Source organism: Chamaea fasciata, unplaced genomic scaffold (genome assembly GCF_029207755.1).
Source record: "Chamaea fasciata isolate MVZ Bird 193981 ecotype frontalis unplaced genomic scaffold, bChaFas1.0.hap1 SCAF_3, whole genome shotgun sequence".
Taxonomy (NCBI): Eukaryota; Metazoa; Chordata; class Aves; order Passeriformes; family Sylviidae; genus Chamaea; species Chamaea fasciata.
In genome coordinates, this window is record NW_027094088.1 from 21,162,771 (window position 1) to 21,183,989 (window position 21,219).

At 38.2% G+C, this 21,219-nt stretch overlaps 1 protein-coding gene across 3 annotated transcripts in view; it reads right to left on the reverse strand.

Annotated features, from left to right (window-relative positions):
• The window catches only part of KCNK2 (potassium two pore domain channel subfamily K member 2), a 105,531-nt gene that overhangs the window by 54,504 nt on the left and 29,808 nt on the right, over nt 1–21,219 (reverse strand). For all 3 annotated transcript variants that reach the window (XR_010719945.1, XM_066178274.1, XM_066178275.1), the window contains exons 2-3: nt 20,681–20,991; nt 6,815–6,932 (exon numbers count right to left, since the gene is read on the reverse strand). Coding sequence is in view for 2 of the 3 variants with exons in the window: in XM_066178274.1 (XP_066034371.1) it covers nt 6,815–6,932; nt 20,681–20,991 (429 nt within the window). In the remaining variant the exon portion in view is untranslated. The remainder of the gene's footprint in view (nt 1–6,814; nt 6,933–20,680; nt 20,992–21,219) is intronic.

A 21,219-nucleotide genomic window follows, 5' to 3' on the forward strand; every position in this document is an offset into this window, starting at 1 on the left:
TTTATGAAGAACAAATTTTAATGAAGTCATTTCAGTGTAGAAGAACATTCCAGGTGGTCAGAAAAAATATTCCAGAACATAAATGTAGTCAGAAACTCGGTGTTACAAGCAAAGTAAATAGTTGGCAGAGCTCTGAATCTAAATTCTAAAAGAATAAAAATGTGTAAAAAAAAAAGATCAAGGCAAAAAAGATATGAAATGTCACTGATGCCACCACCTTCCCTAAAGAGACAGCATCCCTTCATACCATCCATTGCCAAGTTTCTTGTCCAGAATTCAGAACTTACCAGATAAAAAAACTCCCTTGTACATTCACACAACTAAGAGGCTACATCGCCCTGTTCTAATAGCTGGTAACTTAAAGTACCAATATCACCAGAAATATCAGACCCTGCATAGGCCCACAGACTATGCAAGTGCTTGCAATTTACCATATGCCTGCACATCAGATTCTTGTGTATCAAACCAGAGCTGGTAGGGGGAAAAAAAATCACTTCTCTGTATAATTAAAGCTGTGCATCATCCCACAAGCTTGCACTTTTTCAATTACAGAGCTACCCCCGGCATTGCTGAGTATTTTCTTAGTCTCAATCATTTTGGTCAGTGAAGCTCAATTTGTTTTCTGTGATTTTTTTTTTCATTCAATTTAATTCAATTTTTCTGATATACAAGCCCTCAATGTCTCTAACTGAGCTCTTCATCTAATATAATTTCCTTTCAGCTCTTCACCATCGTCCTTTCTCCACCACTGTCCCAGGTCCCCTAGCTCTCAGCAGTCTTATCCTAATTATTGCTCCTGTATCTTGTACAGTCCAAGTATTATTTCTTCAGCATTCAAGTCAGATAAGCCCTCTTTCCACTGCCTGAGCAAATGCAGAAGAAAATTGAGGGCATAGTGGTAATACACTTTCAACTCACTCTTCCTGGGAGAAATAATTACAGAGCAAATCTTGTTTAGTCACTACTGCCCTGGGAGAGAGTATGCTCAGTTCAGATGAAATATTTGGAGAATTGTGTTGTCAAATCCTAACAGACCTCTCCAGACCACAACTGAAACACTATTTATCAACAGCCAATAACTGGGTCAAGTTCAGACACTTCTTCAAAAGTGCAACAAAAGAAGCAAAGGAAATAAATTAGAATGGAGCAAATAGAGACTAAAAACCTAATTTATTTCCAACAACTATTAAGGACAGGATCACAGGTACGGGAAGGTAAGCACAACACTAACCTGGAGGAAAGACTGAGTTCTGAAGAGATCTCAGGGGGATTTTTTTTAAAACTAAAAATTCTTTCTGTTGTCATCTTATCAGATGAGATATACATGTTTAACACACTTTGAGAGTCAATGTGACTCTCAGGAGAGCAGCAGGAGTTTTCAATGGAGTCCTCTGCAGAGCAAGTGATGGAAGGAGCATTTCCACTTCATTCCCCAGTGACCCCTGCAGCATGTCTCTTACTACCACATTTTCACAGACCATAAATTTTAACCACTTTTTTTCAGTATTGCCCTGCAGCTGGTCTTATCAGCTGGCTTTACTCAGCCTTGTCACACACATACTCCTGCAAGCAGCTCTGTGAAATCTGGACACCTGCAGCCAGGCTGTCAGTAGAGGCTGAGATCCTCGATCTTGCCTTGATGAAGATTATTTCTAATGGAGAAACCTGAAAGAAGCCGGCCCTATACTGCAATTTCCACCAAGAGTTAAGTTCATTTAAGTCATGGAAACAAATACAGATTTAATTACTGGTATGATGGAGAAAAGTCACATAGAATATTTTTCAGGCAAATGTATTTTATGGGTTTTTTTTTAATTCCAGGAGTTTATCAGCAACCCCCCCTCAATCACCTCAGCATTTGCACTTCACTTTCTTTTGCTTGCCTCTTCCCTTACAAATACATAAACAGAAATCCAAGTATTTACACTCTGATAAGCTGCAATCTTTTAAAATGAAACTTTTATGCTCATCCTCAAAATCCTTGTTCCTTCTTTGGTGACACAAACAAATGAAAAACGTACTATGTTCTAAGATAAGCATGTGATGTTTCTTACTTTTCTGAGCTAGGAGAACAAATTTTTCAATGTCATTTGCACATTTTTTGCTTTATGATTATCTGACATAATAGGTAACACATCTCATTATGAACAATATTTGTCTTTTTGTAATGTCAAAAGACTTTTGTATATTTTAGTTGTCAGCACATTATTCTGTTACCTTGTATTTCAAAAATGCAGTGGAATGGTGCCAGAAGGGACAGTTTTAGCAGCAGGATTTTATTATTGTTTCAAATCAACAAGCAATGTAATAAGACTTTCTAAAATACCCTGCCTTCACAAGCAAACCTTGTGTCCAGCCAGCGGGAAAATGACAGAAAGAACGATTCCTTACAGTGAAACTACATTTGAAGCTACATAACTAATTGCAGCTTTGAAAATGACAAATCAGGTTGAAATTTCTAGTCAAAACCATAAATCTATTTTTCAGTATCTTAGCTGCTTGCTATTCACATCTGTTCCTAAAGTGTAAGTATTTGCAATTTCTTTTCTTTTTATATTTCTGTTGTTTTTTTGTTGGTTGGGAGTTTTTTGTATTCACATTCCTTTGCACACTTTAATAATGGTTGCTCTGCTTTTGGACCCCCAAACCCCATTTTCCCATAGCTAGCTGCATGAACCTAAATTAAAGACTTTAGTCATGAATGAACATCTCAAGAGGTTCAGTTTCAAGTGAACACAAGAGGTTGGGTTCGAAAATCAAGGGCTGGTGGCAACAAAAGTGGAAAAGGACAAAAAGAAAAGATATGTTCTTCCTTTTTGGATTTGTTGGATCCAACAATTTTTAGCAACTGCTGGATTTGGACATCAATGGGGCTGTGATGCATCCTTGAAGGCTAAGGCATTAAGGGAGCTCTGTTTGAAAGGATGTGCTCTGGCAAGCCACAGCTACCAGCGAGGCTGCTGGCACTGCCACCATGCTCTCAGCTACCATCCAAGACACTCCATCTTCCAGGAGGCTGAACAAACACACTTCCATATGTCTACCTTGCAGTGCTTGAAAAAGTCATTACAGACTGCCTGGAATAAGAGTGGGAATAATGCAGCTCTTTTAGATGAAGATCCATAGCAGGCTAGTAGAGGTTCTCACGATGCAGTTTCTTGTATTACAGAGGACACTACATTTTTATGTGCTGTGACACCAGACATTTGGGAAAACAACTTACTGAGCCTTAGCATGTCTTCTTTGTTTTTTCCATTTTTCTAGACACAGGTCTCAAGCTTCAAAATGACACATCTGCTTTTCTACCCTGCTGCCAATGTACAACTTTGTACATTGTACATTGTACAACCAAGCCTAAAACATAAATCTGAGGGAAACTGGGATGTGTACAGGTTGTGTCTGTATGCCCGTTTCTGAGTTCAGCCACCAATTGAAGGAAATGATCCAGAGGTTACAAACCATGCCCAGTGCCAGCAATGAGCTCTCAGAATAAAAAGAGGAGACATAAAGGTTATTTTCCCCTCCTCAGCACTATCTCCAGCTTTATGAATAAGTTCCCATTTTTCTTGATTTTCTCCTCAACCCTCCTTTTTCTTTTTTTTGGTCGTGTGAGCAGGACTGACTGGATAATGACATTTTCAGGTAGACAAAAAGAGGTTCTTTTGTACTTTGCAGCAAGCACATTATCCCAGGGAACAATGTAACAATATTTTTTCATAGATAATTTCATCGTCCTATTTCCCTCCGCTACCCTTTTCCCTCTAAAAGACTGTCTGAAACCATTCCATATGCACAGACTAATAATCATGCAATTTCACATCTCTTTGTTGAGATGAGATATTTGTTCTGGAAACATATTCACAAGCAAGAGCACCTACCTAAGCCAGTCAAAGCTATAACCCTTCCTGAAACAAGTTCTGTGCTGTAGCACAGTAGTAAATGCAAAGCTAAAACTGAGGATCTGTTCTAAAGAAAGCCTTGTGAAACTGTTTAATTATGACTCTCAACTAAATCCCCTTTTTAGGAAAGATCTAGTAGCAGCATCACATCATATTGTATTCAAACTGGTTTTGCTAATTTTATATTATGCACCATAACATTTATTGAGTCTCATGAAGGATTATAACAGACTTCAAAAAATGTTACATAAATACTAAACCACACATTTTCTGAAGTGTTGCCTCTGTTTTGTGAGCTGGCTTTGGAACTCTATGGATATCACGGCACCATCAGAGTGCCTTTCAGAAACCTACAGGAGATCCAGAAGATGGTTCTGTGGCTGCCAGCAGCCACCAAAACAGACAGTCAATATTTTTCATGACAGTGTTCGACACTACTGGGATACAATGAGAACAGTAACTCCAAAACAATAATTTATTGCTTAGGCAGATTTTAAAGGCTTTATTTATTATCCTCTCTCCCCAGAAACCAAATATTTGTGGGATGCAAGTGCTACTGCCAATAAGGAAAGGCTTTGCTTTCATTAAAGGAAGGTTTGAGAAATTCTATTCATAGACTACTTGTTCCATCTGAATGTCTTAAATTCTTAGATATCACCAGGAAGAGTGTGGGCTAAGTGATATGGTAAAATTATAGTAATAGGTGGTTTGGAAAGCTACAAAATCTGCTGCAACACTGGAAAGCTATCATTGTCTCTAAATAGTAGCAATCCCTTTTCTCATCTGTAAGTAGTTCTTAAGGTATACAGACTAAAGAACACAATATTTACAAATTTTATTCGTGTTTATCAAAAATTATTTATGCAGAGTTTTTCTAAGAATTTATAAGGTCCTGTCTTTGTCCACAGAGAATATCTGTAATGTTTGTCTGAAACCTATGGCAGCTCTCTGGAGATGCTCATAAACCACATTTTGACTCTCTTGAGAAATTGAGTTATTATTACCATAAGCCCTCTAACCGGAAGGAATGCCTTCATTTTCAAAAAGTTACTCATATAAGAATAGGTACTGTTGTGAACACAAAATCACTTGCTGGCACGTAGTAACACAAAGATTAAGGGAAAGTACACCCAGCTGTTCTGCTCACCACCATTTTCCCAGGTAATTCACCTTTGACCACACCACCACCTTCTGTCACACCACAAGACCTGTGAACCACGAGAGAGGTGGTTCACAGCATCAAGACAACACCAACCATGCGACAGCTTCCATATAAGCTTGCTTTCCTTGGATCCTGAGAAAAACTCACAATTCCAACTGGGTGGGAGTTTCCCACCAGAAAGGGTCCATGATGAAAGAAACCCAGTCACCCCAAAGCCAAAATATTTTATGGAAGTCTTTTCTCACCCATTTTTTTCTCAGGCTGCTATTGCAAAACCTGAAACAAATATTTACTGTTGCCTAGCTTGACCTGCTTCTGACAATTCTGGTTTGCAGAAATGACCTGAAATATTAATTTTCAAATGCATTTCCTATTGGGTTATCTTGCCTCTTGGGAACAGTGGATCAGAGGCCTGGATGCCTTTGCAGATCCCTTCTCTCTTCTAAGCCAGACTCACACATGGCTTGGTGGAATCAGGTCAGTAAATTAAATCAGAAAACACTTTGATTAAGAAAAGCCTTACTTTTACTTGGAAAAAAAGATGATGAGACAAAATGTTCCACCCCTTTAAAATAATTTTTGAACTTTTAATTCCTTGAACACTTTTCATGTGTTAACTTTTATCTTTATTAGGAAGTGAAACAGCTATTATGCACTTTCTATAGCACCATGGATGCTCACAAGATAAAGTCTAGTGCAGTCCAAAGAGGATAACATATGTTATCCATAGGTTCACAAAGCTATCACTTCGAAGTTCTTGCTTTTTTTGGGTTATAATCTGTAATTTTATTTATATTTTTCAATACTTGAGGGGTTTTACCATCACGAGGAGGTACTACTATAAAATCAGTAAATTTTCTACAAACCAAGAAGGTAAGAATTTCTCTGTTTTCACTAAAGCTGTGTTTCAGGTCAGATCATTACTCTAGATATGGAAAAGTATCACACAGACATAATACTTATACATATAAATGTATACTCATGTTTATACTCAAACACACAAAAAATATGGTACTTACGCACTTCTACATAAACAAAGAAAAAGGGTCCAGACAATGCATGAAATGAACATCCTCTTCCACCACAATGTAAATATTATGTAGTGGTTATTTTTGCAAAGATGCTACAATTCTTATATTACTCTCAATTATATACAATTCTATATTACTCTCAATTTCTTTTTCTCATTATTTCATCTTCAAATTTCCATCTACCTTTGTGGATGCCCTTTTGTGAGCTACAAGCTACATTAAATTTTTTAACTCCATACCCTGTATACAATATTGTAGTCAAAAGGAAGAAACTGAAATACCAAACGCTGTTTCTTTCTACACCTGCTCAGAGGCACAGTGACTCTTTCAGAAATTAGATGAAATAACAATATTGAATGGGAGAAGACAGGCTTTAAATTCCATACATCTCAGTCATGGTTAAATGCACATGTGCTTTAAATCATGCCCTATTTAACACTTGTGACTGTACAGTTGACCAAATTCTCCCCAGAAAATATTTTCACAATCTCTTCCAGTCACCTGAGAGAAATGTACAGCAACATTTTTTTTTTTCTACAGAAAAATCACTCAGCCAGGGGTTCTTTACAGACAGCTATTATTTCAGCCCCTGCAGCTAGAAAATAACTCTCTACTTAAAACAGAAGATTTGGAAGATTTACCATTAACAAATATATGCACACACTGAAAATCAAAAGAGTTTCAGCTCATTGACTATAAAAAGGTAATAAGCTGTGTCCTACCTATGGTGGTAATAACAGTGCCAGCAAAGAAGAAGGAACTTCCCAAGTCCCAGTGACTGATCTGAGCAGATGTGTTTCCTAAAGGTATGATTCCTGCATTTATTGCTGCCACTACCTGCTGCAAGTTTAAAAAGATTTTGTCAATATTCATGAAACAATTGTATTCATATACATTACACAGTAAATTGATTAAATCACTTATTTGATCCAAGCACTAAACCTGGAAAGGATCTGTGTTGTTTTGCTCGAGCTTTATTACTCAATTTATTCTTCAGCAACCAACCACTCCAGGCAATTCAGAAGAGCTGTAAAGTCCAGACCATTGGGGAGAATGCAAAATCCATGATATCTGTGATATTAGTACCTTATTAGAAGGCAACCACAATTATTTTTACTTCCGCAACTATTTGGCGCAGAAAAACATGCATTAGACAAAATTTATAATGAGAGTTTCCCACAACGTTCCTGTGTCTTGTTAGGCAAGCTAATGGACTTCTAAAAAACAGTAATTTTAAAACACCAAGAAAAAATGCCCGTGCATTGTTCTTTAACAAATTAATTCCAAATAAAGAAAACAATTTTATATAACACACATTTCAACAATTAAAGTGATTACATATACAATCATAAAACTTTCACTATAGGAAATAAGAATTCAGTCAAATATCAAACGTTTATCTCTATACAACTATATACTTCAGAAATGTTGCTCTTGAAAAGTTCAGTTCTAGCAAATAAAATCAACAAGCTTGCCACTAGTGACATTTTCACAGTCTCAAGCAACAGGAAACTTTTCCTCTTTCAGCAATGTCAACTACTGCAAATTCTTATTACAAAACATATTCCTCTCTTGTTATAACACAATTACAGATATATAGACATATGTGAGTTGAAGAAAAAGTATTTTTAAACTTGAGATAAATATTTTAAAGTTTGTAAGTTTTCATTTAATTCTGAAACTTTAAAACAGGATTTATTTCTAATCACAACACTTATAATAATTGGTGTCCAACAAAAGAAAAACAGAGGAAGCAATACCACAAAGTGAAAATGAGCACTTCAACAAATAGTTCCTGCTTGGAAAGATATACAACAATAATTAGGTACATAAATATATTCAGTGATAGGACAGACCAGAACCATTTTTCATTTGGGCAGTCTGTTGCAGAGGAACAGTGTTGTACGGTAGTAATCATTTTTTCAGTCCCAATATACATTGATAATTTGGAAATTAAAACATTTCTGTTACTAAATAGTGCCTGCAGAAGTCACTTGATCTGGGCAGAAATTATGAAGTAAAAATGCGGGATTAACTAGGACATCTATTTTTTATTATGGGACTTAAATCCAACAGTAAATCCAGCTTAAATAAAACATTTCAAGTTTGCCATTTTCAAAGCTCAGATGCACAAAGTTCTGAAATCCATTCTGAAATCCACTGCTGCACCTCTGCAGACACAGGGATCTTGCTGCCAAACCTAAACCATTTCCACCATCCAGGGTTGTCAACAGAAAGCCAGCTGGGGTATCTTTACACACACTTTTAACTGCTTTCATTTTAACTTCTTTTTTTTTTTTTTTTTTTTTTTTTTTTTAAATAACAGAGAGGCAGACATCAAAGTAGTAGAATTTTCAGTCCTACTGAGGAAGGAGAAATGATGGAGAAAGTGAGGGGGAAGAGAATTTAATTTTCCTTTCTGTTGGAAGGATAAACCTTCTACATTTGTACATGATGTACAACTTGGCAGGAGCTAATACAGCAGCACTGATATGACAGGTGTTTCCATCAGTGTAGGAAGGGACACATCAGACTAAGAGGCATGTGAAAACTATCCATTGAATTGATTTTATAATTTACACAACACAGATATTCCTTTGATCGACAAGGGAGTGTAAATCAGTGTGCTGCATTACGCAGAGCCCACTGAGTACAGCCTGAGTGCTGTTACGTTTCAGGGGACTAAGAACAGCCATCACATCACTGGTACCAGCACATGGGAACACACTCTCCAGTGAGGACATCATATCTCATCCAGTGAGCACTGGATCAGTGTAATTTTTTGAACCATTCTTGTTTCATTACAGTTCTTTATACTGGGTGAAGGCGCTACCCAGAGCAATGCACCTGTTCAGACAGTCTAGCAAGACCAAGCTTTACACAAATCCAGATGTAAAATGCTTTCAGGGCTTTCATCATCACTGCATGTTTTTGAAGTCAGATGTACCTCAAGGTATTTTGTATGAAAAGGTGTCCTAATCTAAACCGCTCAACAATCCACTACAGCTACACGTTTCCTGGCTTCATCTACCATACCAACATTTTTCCTAAAAAAAAAACCCCCAAAAAACCCCAAAAAAACACAAAAAAAACACCCCACCTTAACCCAAAACTGCCCAAAGCACTACAGATGGCTACAAAAGACAATTAGCTGCTATTATTATGTCTCTGATTTTATCCAACTGCTAATCAGGAAAATAATCAGGGCTGCTTTCAGAGACACTTCCTTTTCGTACAGCCTCCTAAGTTCTGACTGTGCACACTTTGGGGACTTTCTGAGTAGGAGGCTGCATCTGCATCGTGGTGTTCCGATTGGCTTGGGTGAATTGCTTTGCCATTAATTTATCTAACGACTTTTGGAGCCCACTTGTATCTTGTGAGCCAAGTCATTCTGTGGCAGTAAGATCTGCAAATTACTTGTGGATCGTTTAAAACGTTTTTCCCTTTTGAGAGTTTGTATGTGCTTTAAAGTAATTTTTTAAGTTCTTGTGTTATGAGGAACACTTCAATAGCAATTTCTGATTTGTCTCCTTCAAGAAATTAATGATCTTACAGAACACGCAGCTTCCTCTTTCTATCAAAACTGAAGACTCTTTCTTATTAAATAATATATTCACCTATTTTAAAAAATCTGTTGTATATCACACGTAAGTATTTTTTAAAATAAGTTTTTCTTTTTATTGCCAGTATTCCTCATTTACTTTCTTTGTACATTTACTGATTCACATTTGTAAATTTATTGATTATTTTAGGCATAGTTTCAGTCATAAAGGGCCAGATGATACCTTCATCATCATTGGGCTGTTGTTTCCAAACACACAATGTTTTGCTTTCGCCTGGGTTGTGACCATATTTGGGAGAAGCCAGATTAGATACCAGCAAAGCTGCTGCATTTTATTCCTTCAGAGTCGTCTGTAAGAGTCTTCCTCACTAACAAGGGTGACAGGTGGGTAAGGTTACTGGTTTACTGAAGTCAACACTACTGTCTCATAGTCTTCGAATGTTGCCTGCAGATTTTTTAGGAGGGGTGACTGCATTTTCAGTTCTTTAGATCAGAGGATGACTTTTCTTCTTAGTCTGGTCAGCAATCATAAGAAGACCTCATCTAAGACTATTCCAAAGAAAAATTTAAGAAGAAAGTAGTATATTGCATAACTGCTAACACTTATATCTTTCAGGGCAATAATTTCAGGGTAGCATCTTCCTGACTTATATCCACCACACAAACTTATCTGGAGGATTGGATATTAGCACTTCTCTAACCCAGAATAAAAACCTAGGCTTCACTAATTTCACAAAGCGCCAGAATCTCAGACTTAGTCTCCAAGAAACAGGCTTATTATTCACTTCCAGAGCTGTCACATTCAGTTCTCTGCCACCTAGATTCTTGGTCTTTCAGCCTCTTTTTTGACTGATGCCTTACTACTACAGCAAACTTCATTTGTTTTAAGTTTGCCTTCCTTCCTTCCTTCCTTCCTTCCTTCCTTCCTTCCTTCCTTCCTTCCTTCCTTCCTTCCTTCCTTCCTTCCTTCCTTCCTTCCTTCCTTCCTTCCTTCCTTCCTTCCTTCCTTCCTTCCTTCCTTCCTTCCTTCCTTCCTTCCTTCCTTCCTTCCTTCCTTCCTTCCTTCCTTCCTTCCTTCCTTCCTTCCTTCCTTCCTTCCTTCCTTCCTTCCTTCCTTCCTTCCTTCCTTCCTTCCTTCCCTGCATCCCTCCCTCCCTCCCTAAATTCTTTCGGCCACTTGAGACCTTTGTCTTATCCTAGCTGGCACAGTAGTGAGGGTAACTCTGTGCATTTTGAATGTAAAAGCAGAATCATGAAAACTCAATATGTTGCAGCCTTTAAACACTGTGTGATCTTAACATGGGAACTTCTTGACTTATAAAAATTATTTTCCAGTACTAAAGTCAACTGATCTCCTCAGTGGCAATTTTCTAGTTTTTTATTCCATATACAAAATAAATTGGTTTAAAAATCAGTTTCATTTCAACATTACAGAATTGGTCAGCATTATAACAGGGATGTGGACAGTTAAAATTCCTAAATCATACAGATTATTTCACTTGCCTTACCTTCTTCCAGACTCTTTGCCTAGCACTTTTTTCATATAAGGTCGCTGAGGATTGAGCAGAGGGTAGGTCACCCAGCACGTGGCACCCAATCAAGGCCTCTATGCACAATGATTTTAAAAATAATAGTATATGATCACACTTACAGTAATATGTTTTTCTTCTTTAACTATCTTTTTAATGGTGAAAAAAATCAGACCTTTTTTTGATAGTGAAGAGAATTCAGATAAAATTTTAGCACATTTAAAAATTTTAGAAAATTCTCACTTTTTGAGTTAGGTGAATTCTTAGGCTGCCTCTGTTCTGTATATTAGGATAGGGGTGAAGTGTGTCTGAGATCAAGTCCTCATTTGCACTACACCCACACATCCCAACTACTTGGCTTTGCAGCCACATTTGGGAACAAGTTTTAGTAGAGTATCAGAGAAAAGAGGCAGAGATGACTGAGCCCCGAGTGGACAGGCCAGGCATGATCAGATCTTCAAAAGCACATAAGAATTGCTTTCACAACATACTTTTTTTTTCTTGGAATCAGAACACTGGGAAAAGGAGCGTGACAACACAAATCACATTTTAATTCAATGTCAGTTTTTCATTTCCTGTATAATTTAGAAACACTTTCTGGCAAATACATTGTGCAGTTTTGTGTTACTCCTGTGTTCATGCAGGCATCTCTCTGTAGAGACCATGCTGAATTTTGCTTTGCAGATTAAGCCATGGAATACTGTGATTTTTCTTCTGTCAAAACAAGAGAGCAAAACAGTCTTTCAAACAGCACAGTCATTTTCTGAGAACATAAGACAATTCTAGGTCGGGGATTTCGTCCTCTGACCCTGCAAGGAGTCAATGGCATTGACTGACAAAAGCCAGCCTGCTGGCCAGAGAGCTACCATCCACTAAGTGGGTCTGCAGAGACACAGGAAAATAAGGAGAGTTTATAAAGTGTGAAGGCTGGCCTCTGGTAGTCAACTGTTGTCTCACATGGAAATCAGGCAGAAATAAGTATGTGTCAAACCAGTCACTCCAATGCTCATCTCCTTGCTCCACACCAAGCTCTGAATACATATTTTTGTACCATCTTCCAGTCACTTCACTTCTGTGAAATGATGTAACACAACAGTTCGTTACTCTCAGCTCTTCTATTGAAAGATTTAAATAGAAGCACCTCAAATTATGCTTCTGATAAAACCCAGAGCGTGCTTTCTTTCGTTACCCAGCTTGTCAGGAGTTAGCTTGTGCCTCCTGTCAGTCACTTGACAAGTGATGTCAAAAAGTCAGATGTGCCTCAAAGTTTCTGAAAACCATTTCTCAGCCTGGATTTCCTCCTTCACTGCTATAGTTCTGCTGCCATTTGACAAGGGCACTCTCCCTTTAAAGATACACCTCCTATGGCCCAGCTACTGCACAAGTCCTATGTTTTTATTTCAGCTTTGGGTTACAAGCAATGGAAATCCTAGTTCTCAGTTCAAAGACACACCAGGATGCTTTTAACACTTAGCAAACAACTCTCCAGCCTCAAAACACATGGCTTTGGGCCTTGATGTTGAAAGAGATTGCAATAATATTTGTATTATAATTCTGTAACTCCTTGTTTTTCTTTTTAGTCTCTATAACATATGAATGTGCTCTACACTGGAGACCAGTACCCCACATGCTGAAGAACTGAAGGATTCTTTTCACCCCCTTTCACAGCTACTTAAACTAAAAACATGCAGAAACACAACGAAAAACCTTTTTATTTCTAAATACACATTAAAAAGCCCATGGGTCTCTATGTATATAAATTCTCTGTGTGTACATACACATATATATGCATGTATATACACATGCATGTTCAGGGAAGAAGGTTTTTCTTTGCTTCTTGAGATTACAGACTGGAAGAATTATGCAAACAGCTGTTCTGCAGAACTGACTTACTAATGAGTCATATCTGCCACCCTTTCTAAGGCAAAAGCTGGCATTCAGATGCAATCAGGCTAAGCTAAGTTCTAGGTCCATAAAACTGTTTGTCTGAAGGAAATGTAATCTTTATGGGTCTCAACACAGGAAGCAGCAAAAAAAGTTTGAAACCAATCTGCTTGAACAAAGAAGTGACAAGGGCAGTTAGAATTTATTTGTCATTCTCCCCACAGATAATGCTCATGAATGATAAAAACCACTTTAAAAAATCTTTTTAGTTAAATCACTATATAGAAAATGACTGCTGTAAAGGGAGCTGTCCTGTCCCTGGAAGAAATGCTCCCAGGCAAGAGAAAGTTTGGCAAAAAAAATTCCCTCCTTCCAGGAGCTAAGTACAGAACCAGAAGAAGGTGAACAGCAGGAGCCTAAGCAAGGAGGACACACAATCCAAGGGCTTCTGCAACCCATCCAGACCCCAGCGCAGCAGGTGGGTGTCTGTGTGGAGCACAGGTCTGGGTAAGGGTGTGATCAAAGTCTTCCACAGAGACCTTTCATTTAATAAATATTTCTTTCATCTAGGGATTCAGGTAGAATTGGGGGTGGGGGGGAGTGTGGTGGAAGGAGACAACTGCATTTGAACATTTATTTCTGGCCAGAGTGAAGCAGAGAGGAGACACAGACACAGCAAGAGAAAAAAGAGACACAGGACGTTACAGTCCAAGTTAGGGCTGCCAGGACACTTAGAGTTAAGGGCACATAAAGCCCAAGTGCTCTGACGGGCAGACACCTGACTAAGGACCGACACGTGCACAGGCCAACAACTCAAACTACAGCTCCTGTGCCTCGTGTCTTAACTGCTTTCAAAGTCCTTCATTTCTTCTTTCATTGCTTTGAAAACATCATCAACAGGCAGTTCTGCTACTGATATTTGCAATTTGTCATAAGCTTCATAACTGAAATGCAGATGGCACATTAAAAAAACTGATGCAATGGTATTTTGGATCATCAGATAAATAAATAAAATATAGTGCAGCCTCAATTTCTTCTATGCTGGTCTATCAATCTTTTCAAGGCTTTAAGTTTTAGAAAGCATAAATGCTTCTTCCAGGCTAAGATCCTGACATGGGATAGTTCCTGCTTTCTTTTGGAGAGTCTGGAAAGAATTGCAAAAGGAGAGACCAAGAATATTTTGTGTTTAAACAGATACATTCAAACTACCTCAAACGGTTCCTGCTTAGAGTACCTGTAAGCTACAGCTCACAGGACTGAAAATGTCTGCAAATGTTGTGATTCAAAGAATAAATAAATTTTCTTCAAGGTTTAATTAATCTTAATAGGTTTAATTAATACATTTTAATCTTGTCTAAATAAATTTTTGTATTTATTATACAGGTCTTTGCATTTCTGTGTTTTCCTATCTACAAAAATTATACAGCATACTCAAATACCTTCTAATCTTTTGGAGAGAAAGGATTTACACTTCTTTATTTTAACAGTTTTCTACATAATCAGGGCTCAAGGAGCTTATCTGATTGGAATTAAATATATACCTGAAAAATTATTTTCAGGCAAAAATAATTTTCTTGTGGCTACGATGCAAATTGTAAAGAAGCCTCTGAAAGAGACAAAATCAGTTACTGGTGGAGGGACAGCTTAATGTAGTTACCTACCTTCAACTATAAAAATGAAGCCACAGCAAATACATACTTTAAAGTAAAATATTTTTACAAGAAATTAATCATATAAGGAGCCATGATGACTTTCTGGTGATGCCAGTTTGAAGAAAGAAACACTGCTCCCATGTCATTCATAATTATGTCAGGCTTCCCTCGAGAGAGATAAAGAGGTAAAAAAAGCACTTGTCCTCAAGGGAGATTAAAAAAAAAAAAATCCCCATTTTGGTCTCATTCATAATCTAAGAGATGAATGGAAAGAAAAGGGGCAATGCAGCTGACACAAATGTGAGATGAAAACAGGCATGGCACACAACTCTGGACCCCTGCATGGAGAGCTGTTCTCCCCACATTGGCCACAAGCCCACATAGAACCCACGGAGAACCAACTTGTAGGATCCACACTTCAGCTAATCCTGGTGGCTCATTAATTCTTTTGGTTTGTTTGTTTATTTTAAATGCAAGCACATTTTTTTGGGCACTCAGTTTCCAGAAGCAGCCACATACCCTGAAAGAGGCTGGGTTTAAAACTCTACAAAAGTACTACTGCTGAGACAGCTTGGTGCAGCACCCTGAAAACTTATTCAGATTTCAAAATGAAGGCTTTATTAGACAAGAATTGCCACACACTGCACTTGGAACATATTAAAAAATTTTGCTTTTTAGTGTAAGAGTATTTTTCCACTTGTTAGGGTTTCAGAATAAATATATTTGAAGGGTCTTTCTGCTAAAGGAACAAGAAATTAGCTATGTTCTATTATTAACTTATGTTCCATTGTACCTTTACTTGAAAACGCTTTATTAATTTCAGAACTAACTTACTAAAATAACTATAATAATTCACACCAGCTTGCAGGGACAGTCTAGATATTTAAAACAATATAACTAAATTTTTTTCTTATTTCCTTTTTTTGTATGCAAAAATAATGCGTTAAACAACTTGCTTGGATATTAAAAGGAATTTTTTTCAATTTTAGTTTAAAAAGGTCAAAACGAACAAATAACTGCGGAACAATATATAATTAGGTGGTATTTACATGAAGAGCTCTTTTCTTTCTTTTTTTTCCAATCAGCTTTTTCTTTGGCAGGGGGCAAGCAGTTGTTTCTAATTGCCAAGACATCCCACAACACAAAACGCTGGCCACGTCCCTAAGTCCTAGGAACAACATGAGTTCTGGGCAAGGAGAAAGCAAATTCACTGTTTTTTCATGCACCTTATTTCCTCTATAGGATCTTTAGAGGGAATGAGGTGTATGAAACAGCAGTAATGACTATTTTATGACGCTGCTGAATATCAGATTCAGTTAGGCTCACCTGTCCCAGAGACAACCCCGGGAGATGTCATGAAGACACAAGTATCCCATGCCTGCACAGCACTGCATGAGGACATGAGTGCCACCTGACCACCAGCAGTGTAACCTACAGTCTCTCTATATTTGCTACCATGCACAGGTACATAAATATGGCAGGAAATTTTTCCAAGTTCTTGGCAATACATTTTGTGCATCTGAGTTTGGAAGACATCTCTAACACTTTAAATGCTTAGTGGCAAGCTTGCTAAAGGAAACAGTCAACAAACTAAAAGAAAATTAGAATTAGATTGAAATAATTAGATACAAGAGCTCCAGTTAGAGAATTATTTCATTCTTTAATGCTTATTGTTATTTGTGCGTATAGCTGGATTAGTCCCAGGTTTCTACCAGCTTCTACCAACAAAAAGCTCAGTGGAGAGGGAAAAATTGTTGGATACAAGACATTAAAAAAATCTTTAGTGTAAATGAAGATCAGGTTTACATACTTTGTCACACATTCATTAAATCACACAGTCTGAACTACATTTACTCTTTTATTCTGTCACCTGACAGTTACTTTGCATTGCATGGCAGGGCCAAGTTGAGAGCAGGCACAGATAGAGAAACCAAAACACCGTTCATGATGAATTGTAGAGTGCTCTTCTCCAAAAGAAGAAATAGCAGGAAAGAACCTAGCCACATTCCTTTCTGCAGCTTTATAAGGTATTAGGTATCACAAATTACCTTTACCAAACCAATGCTTTCTCATCTTTTAATAAATGAGACCCTTGTAAGATCTTCCAACTGAAACTTTTTAAAAGTGAATTTTAACATCAAATCATGCACAGCTTGCTGTTCTGTTGTATTCTCATTACTCACCCAGGTAGTGTTTGTACTTTCCCAAGCCTCCCTCCCGGGGTATTTCTCTAGTTGAAAATTTAGATATGCCACCACTAAATGCTGTGCGCTGCCCACCTCAGCACCACTGGGGACAGCATCCAGTGATCCACTTAATGCTGCTGTTAATGCTGGCTTCAGGCTACAGCAAAAGGAGTTGAAATTGCCTGGAAAAACTGTTCTCTTGGGTATACAGATATGCTCTGCATGACTTCTGCACGTTTTTAATCTGGTACTAAATGGAAGTGCTCACAAAATATCAAAGGAACTATGTACCTGGACGTACCTCTCAGGGTCATGCATTGCTGTTATTCATTGCAGGTATATTCTGCAACAGTAAGGCAACAAGCAGCTGAAGTGCTTTAGACTGAAAGATTTGCAACACTGGACCATGAAGTCAGAGACAGAAGAGGTCATGAAGGCCAAGTCTTTTTTTTTTTTTTTTTTTTTCCCCGGGGGGGGGTTAGTTCTGTTTCTTGGGTTTTGGGGGTTTTTTTGTTGGGGTTTTTTGTTTGTCTGTTTTATTTTGGGGTTTTTTTTGGTTTGTTTTTTTTTTTTTGTCAGCACAGGAAAAACACTGCTGGACTGGGCTGAAAAGTTATGAGGAAGACATAAGTTCTTTTTCTGAGGCAGCTGGATTTACCTCACTGCCACCCTCAAGGTACTCTATTCCATTACCTTTGCACATTTTCTAGGCTGCATAGCAGCTCTCTGTTGCCCTATATTTTACATCTATATAAAATATATAATGTCTATAAAAGTATAATTCTCACCTAGTACACCCAGAGGAGCCACACGATCAGTGTGACAATACTAAGTTTCAGGAATTCAAAACCCAGGGAATAAACTTGTGCCTGCTGAAGAGTTGGCAACATTATATGTTGTTGTACCAGGAGAGATTCTGAGGATTGGTGAGGTAAAATAACGATGGGGAAGACAGGAAGGGAAAAATCCCTATCCTGTGTGTATTTATAGAAACACACAACACTGTTTAAAACAGATTTGTGACAAAAGGAAGATTTTAGCCAAGGTGCTGGAAACTCCATGGCTCTTGGGTGCTGGAAATTGGACTGTCATTCCACTTGCACTTTTTTTTTTAGCTGAATTTGTGCTCTCCAGTTAGTCTCTCTGATGTACTCAGCTGAATAAGCTATAACACATTGTACTGCCTGTGGACAGTCTTGGGGTATTCAAGCCTGATTCAGAGTAAGGATTAAATTACAGAGCAGAAGTTTGTTCTAGGTGCTTGTCATACCAGGCTTTTTCAATCTTCACAATGACCAGTATGAAAGAGCCAAACCAGTATCTGGATTCCCAGAACATGAAGTTCAAAAAGAAAAGTTGCAATAAATTTCATTATAGTTCGACTCAAGGTAAATACTTGATTAAAGAAGACACTACAGTCTCTAAGCTCTGTAATTTTCTTCACACAAACTAATCATTCCAGCTCCCTTCTACATATTAATTTTCGGTTTTATAGCTTTCAGTGAATTCTTAAATAACATTTGCTTTTTCCTTGCACGCACTATTTATTTTTATTCATACAGACATCCAACAAAAACTAAAGAAACGCTGCATTATATTGTAATAGCAGTCAAACATAATCCCAGGGAGACAAAATGTATTTTACTAATTTAGTTTTTGTGACAAAGTGGCAACTAGGGGAGAAATAAGACCCCATATGTGAGAAAGAAGCCTAGACCTGGAAAAAATAATTTGAGACTGTTTTACCATCGTTTTCCCATTTTACTTTTGGCAAGCAGAATTTCCCAACCCTTAAACAATTTTGTTGTCATTCACTAACATTTACTCTGCATAAAGCAAGGTACCCAAACAGGCTCCCGTGCCCCAGCTCTGCTCCTATGAAAGGAGTCCAACAGCACATTTCCACCTCCACATCGCGGTGCTCTTTACAGAGAAGCAGAAGGGAACAAGGGCACATTAAATTTTCCATTTACCCCAAGAGCACACAGAGAAAGCTCTTCCCACAATTGTCTCTCATCCACGTGCTGTGGGAGGCTGTGTCACCTCCCCATGCTTCACACACCCGTGTTTTTCTGGTTGTGGCAGGATCATAAGTGGAGATGGAAGCTAATGCTGATATGGTTATCTGTGCTCTGATGGTTGTACTGAAACTCATTTATTTTACACAGAACATCAAATGGGCGTTGAATGCTGATGAAGTGGTTTTTATTATCAATCTGTGCTTCTGGGCAGAGAATCATAAATGCTAAAATATCTAAGTACTCCAGAGCAAACTTCAACAGTTTTTGCCTTAAGGTCCATCTCACAGATGATGTAAGATAATATTCCTCCAAAATTTCTTTTTTTATCTTCACAAGTACAGTATCTGACCTAAAAATTTCATAGGAGGATATTTATAGTAGCTACAAGAGTTATTTTTATCAGACTGTACTTGTATATTTCTCTGAAAGATTGTCTCACATTCTGCTGGTCAAACCACTGGAACAGAGTTATTACACAGCATCTAAATCACTATCAGCAGCATCTCCTCAGGCATGCCTGGTCGGGCTCGTGGAGAGAGGAGCTGTCTGACAGGCATTTAAAGGGTAGCAGTTTTGGAACACATTTTAGCAGCAAGGCAGGGGAGAAATCACAAAATACAAGACATTTTCCCAGCTTACCTTTAAAATTCAGTAGTGTACCATAAAAAATAACTCAGCACAACAAAACTCCATATTTAAAACTGAAAAAAAAAACCCCATGTCCATTCTGATCCTCAAGGCAGATTGGTCTAGAGAGGTAAAATCAACTTCTAAACTCCCAGCCATATCTGCTGACAGAAAACACTTTCAGAAATCTTTTCTGTCCATGCATCTGGCACGCTCCAGAATTCCTCCTCACCACAGTCTAGGTGCCCAACACCCCCTCCTGCTCTCCCTGTCCCATCCTGGGCTCTGTAGACCCAGATAGCCCCATGGCCACTGTTAAGGAAGGAGTCAATCCTTGCCAACTCTTCACTGTTCACTCCAGTCTCCCATTTCATTGTCCCATGCCCAGAACTGATGTGATTTGGCAGCCCTCTGCTATTCCCTCCAGTGCCACTGGATATTCATAAGAACATGGGATTTAAGTTGGAAGGGGATTTATAAGGTTCCGGATCTAGTTCTGTGCTACTGCAAATAAATCTCTCCCATGGTTCTGAGGCAGGTGACCTGCAAGGGTAAAGTCATGTTAGTAGAAACACAGCAGTGTACAGCGTTGGTGGATGTGCCTTTAAGAAGCAAAGAAAATTGAGATTTAAGATCAAAGTAGGAAGTCCATGGTACTTTCCTGTACTTAAAACAAAATCAATATAAAGAAACATACAGCTGGAACGCTAGCTTGATAAAATCCCAGTAAATTAGGAGTCCTTCAAGGCAATGGATGGTGTAGCTTCTTCCTCAGAATTAGGCACTTCAAATATTGACAGAACTTGTAAAGCACAATCAATATATCAATTCCTTTGTGAACTATTAATTATATATATTGCTGATGAATAATCATTTAATTAGCATAATGGGAGGCTTCAGTGAAAAGGCCCTCTACCAAGCATACTGGACCTAAAAATAGCAATAGCTTTTCAACCATAAGGCTTTGCATGAAAATGCAAATGCTCAGCTTCTGGTCTTAACACTTGTTACATCACTCGGCCAATACAGAGCTTTGCTTATAAAGGTTTTGCCCCTGATCACTGCAGTACTGCCATTTATGATTTGTTCCTCTAAGGCAAGGTGATGAGGGGTTTGGTATGGATTACCTGAATCAGTTCATCAAGCTCTGTTGCATTCACACAGGAATGCTGAGATACAAACGTCTGCTTCTGAATCACAATGGTGGTTCTCTGGGAGGTCTCATGAGGCTGCTCCAGGGCTTTAAATACTGTTGCTCCAATTATTAAATACACGACTACCACCAGAAAAATTGTCGAGACTGTCTTCCATTTCATAACATTAATGGCTGAATCGCTTTCCTCCCGTGAAGCGAGCACGGTAGGCTTGGTGGAAAATGATAATCTTGGTTTGGAGTTCTGAGTGGCCGATTTGGGATCCAGCAAGTCAGGTGCCGCCACTGGCAAAAATAGAAAAAGAAAGTTAATGTTTACTGTGCCACTCAGATTTCACTAACTAACCTTCTTGCTAAGAGATTAATTGAACTCTGTTGCCTCTAAATGGAATTCTTGAACTGCTGGATCTTTCTCTTAATCCCATGACACTTTACAACATATCTGTTGCTCTGAGTAGTAGTGTCCATCTTACATGTGTATGAACATTTGCAACATTTTCTGTGTCTGTCCCC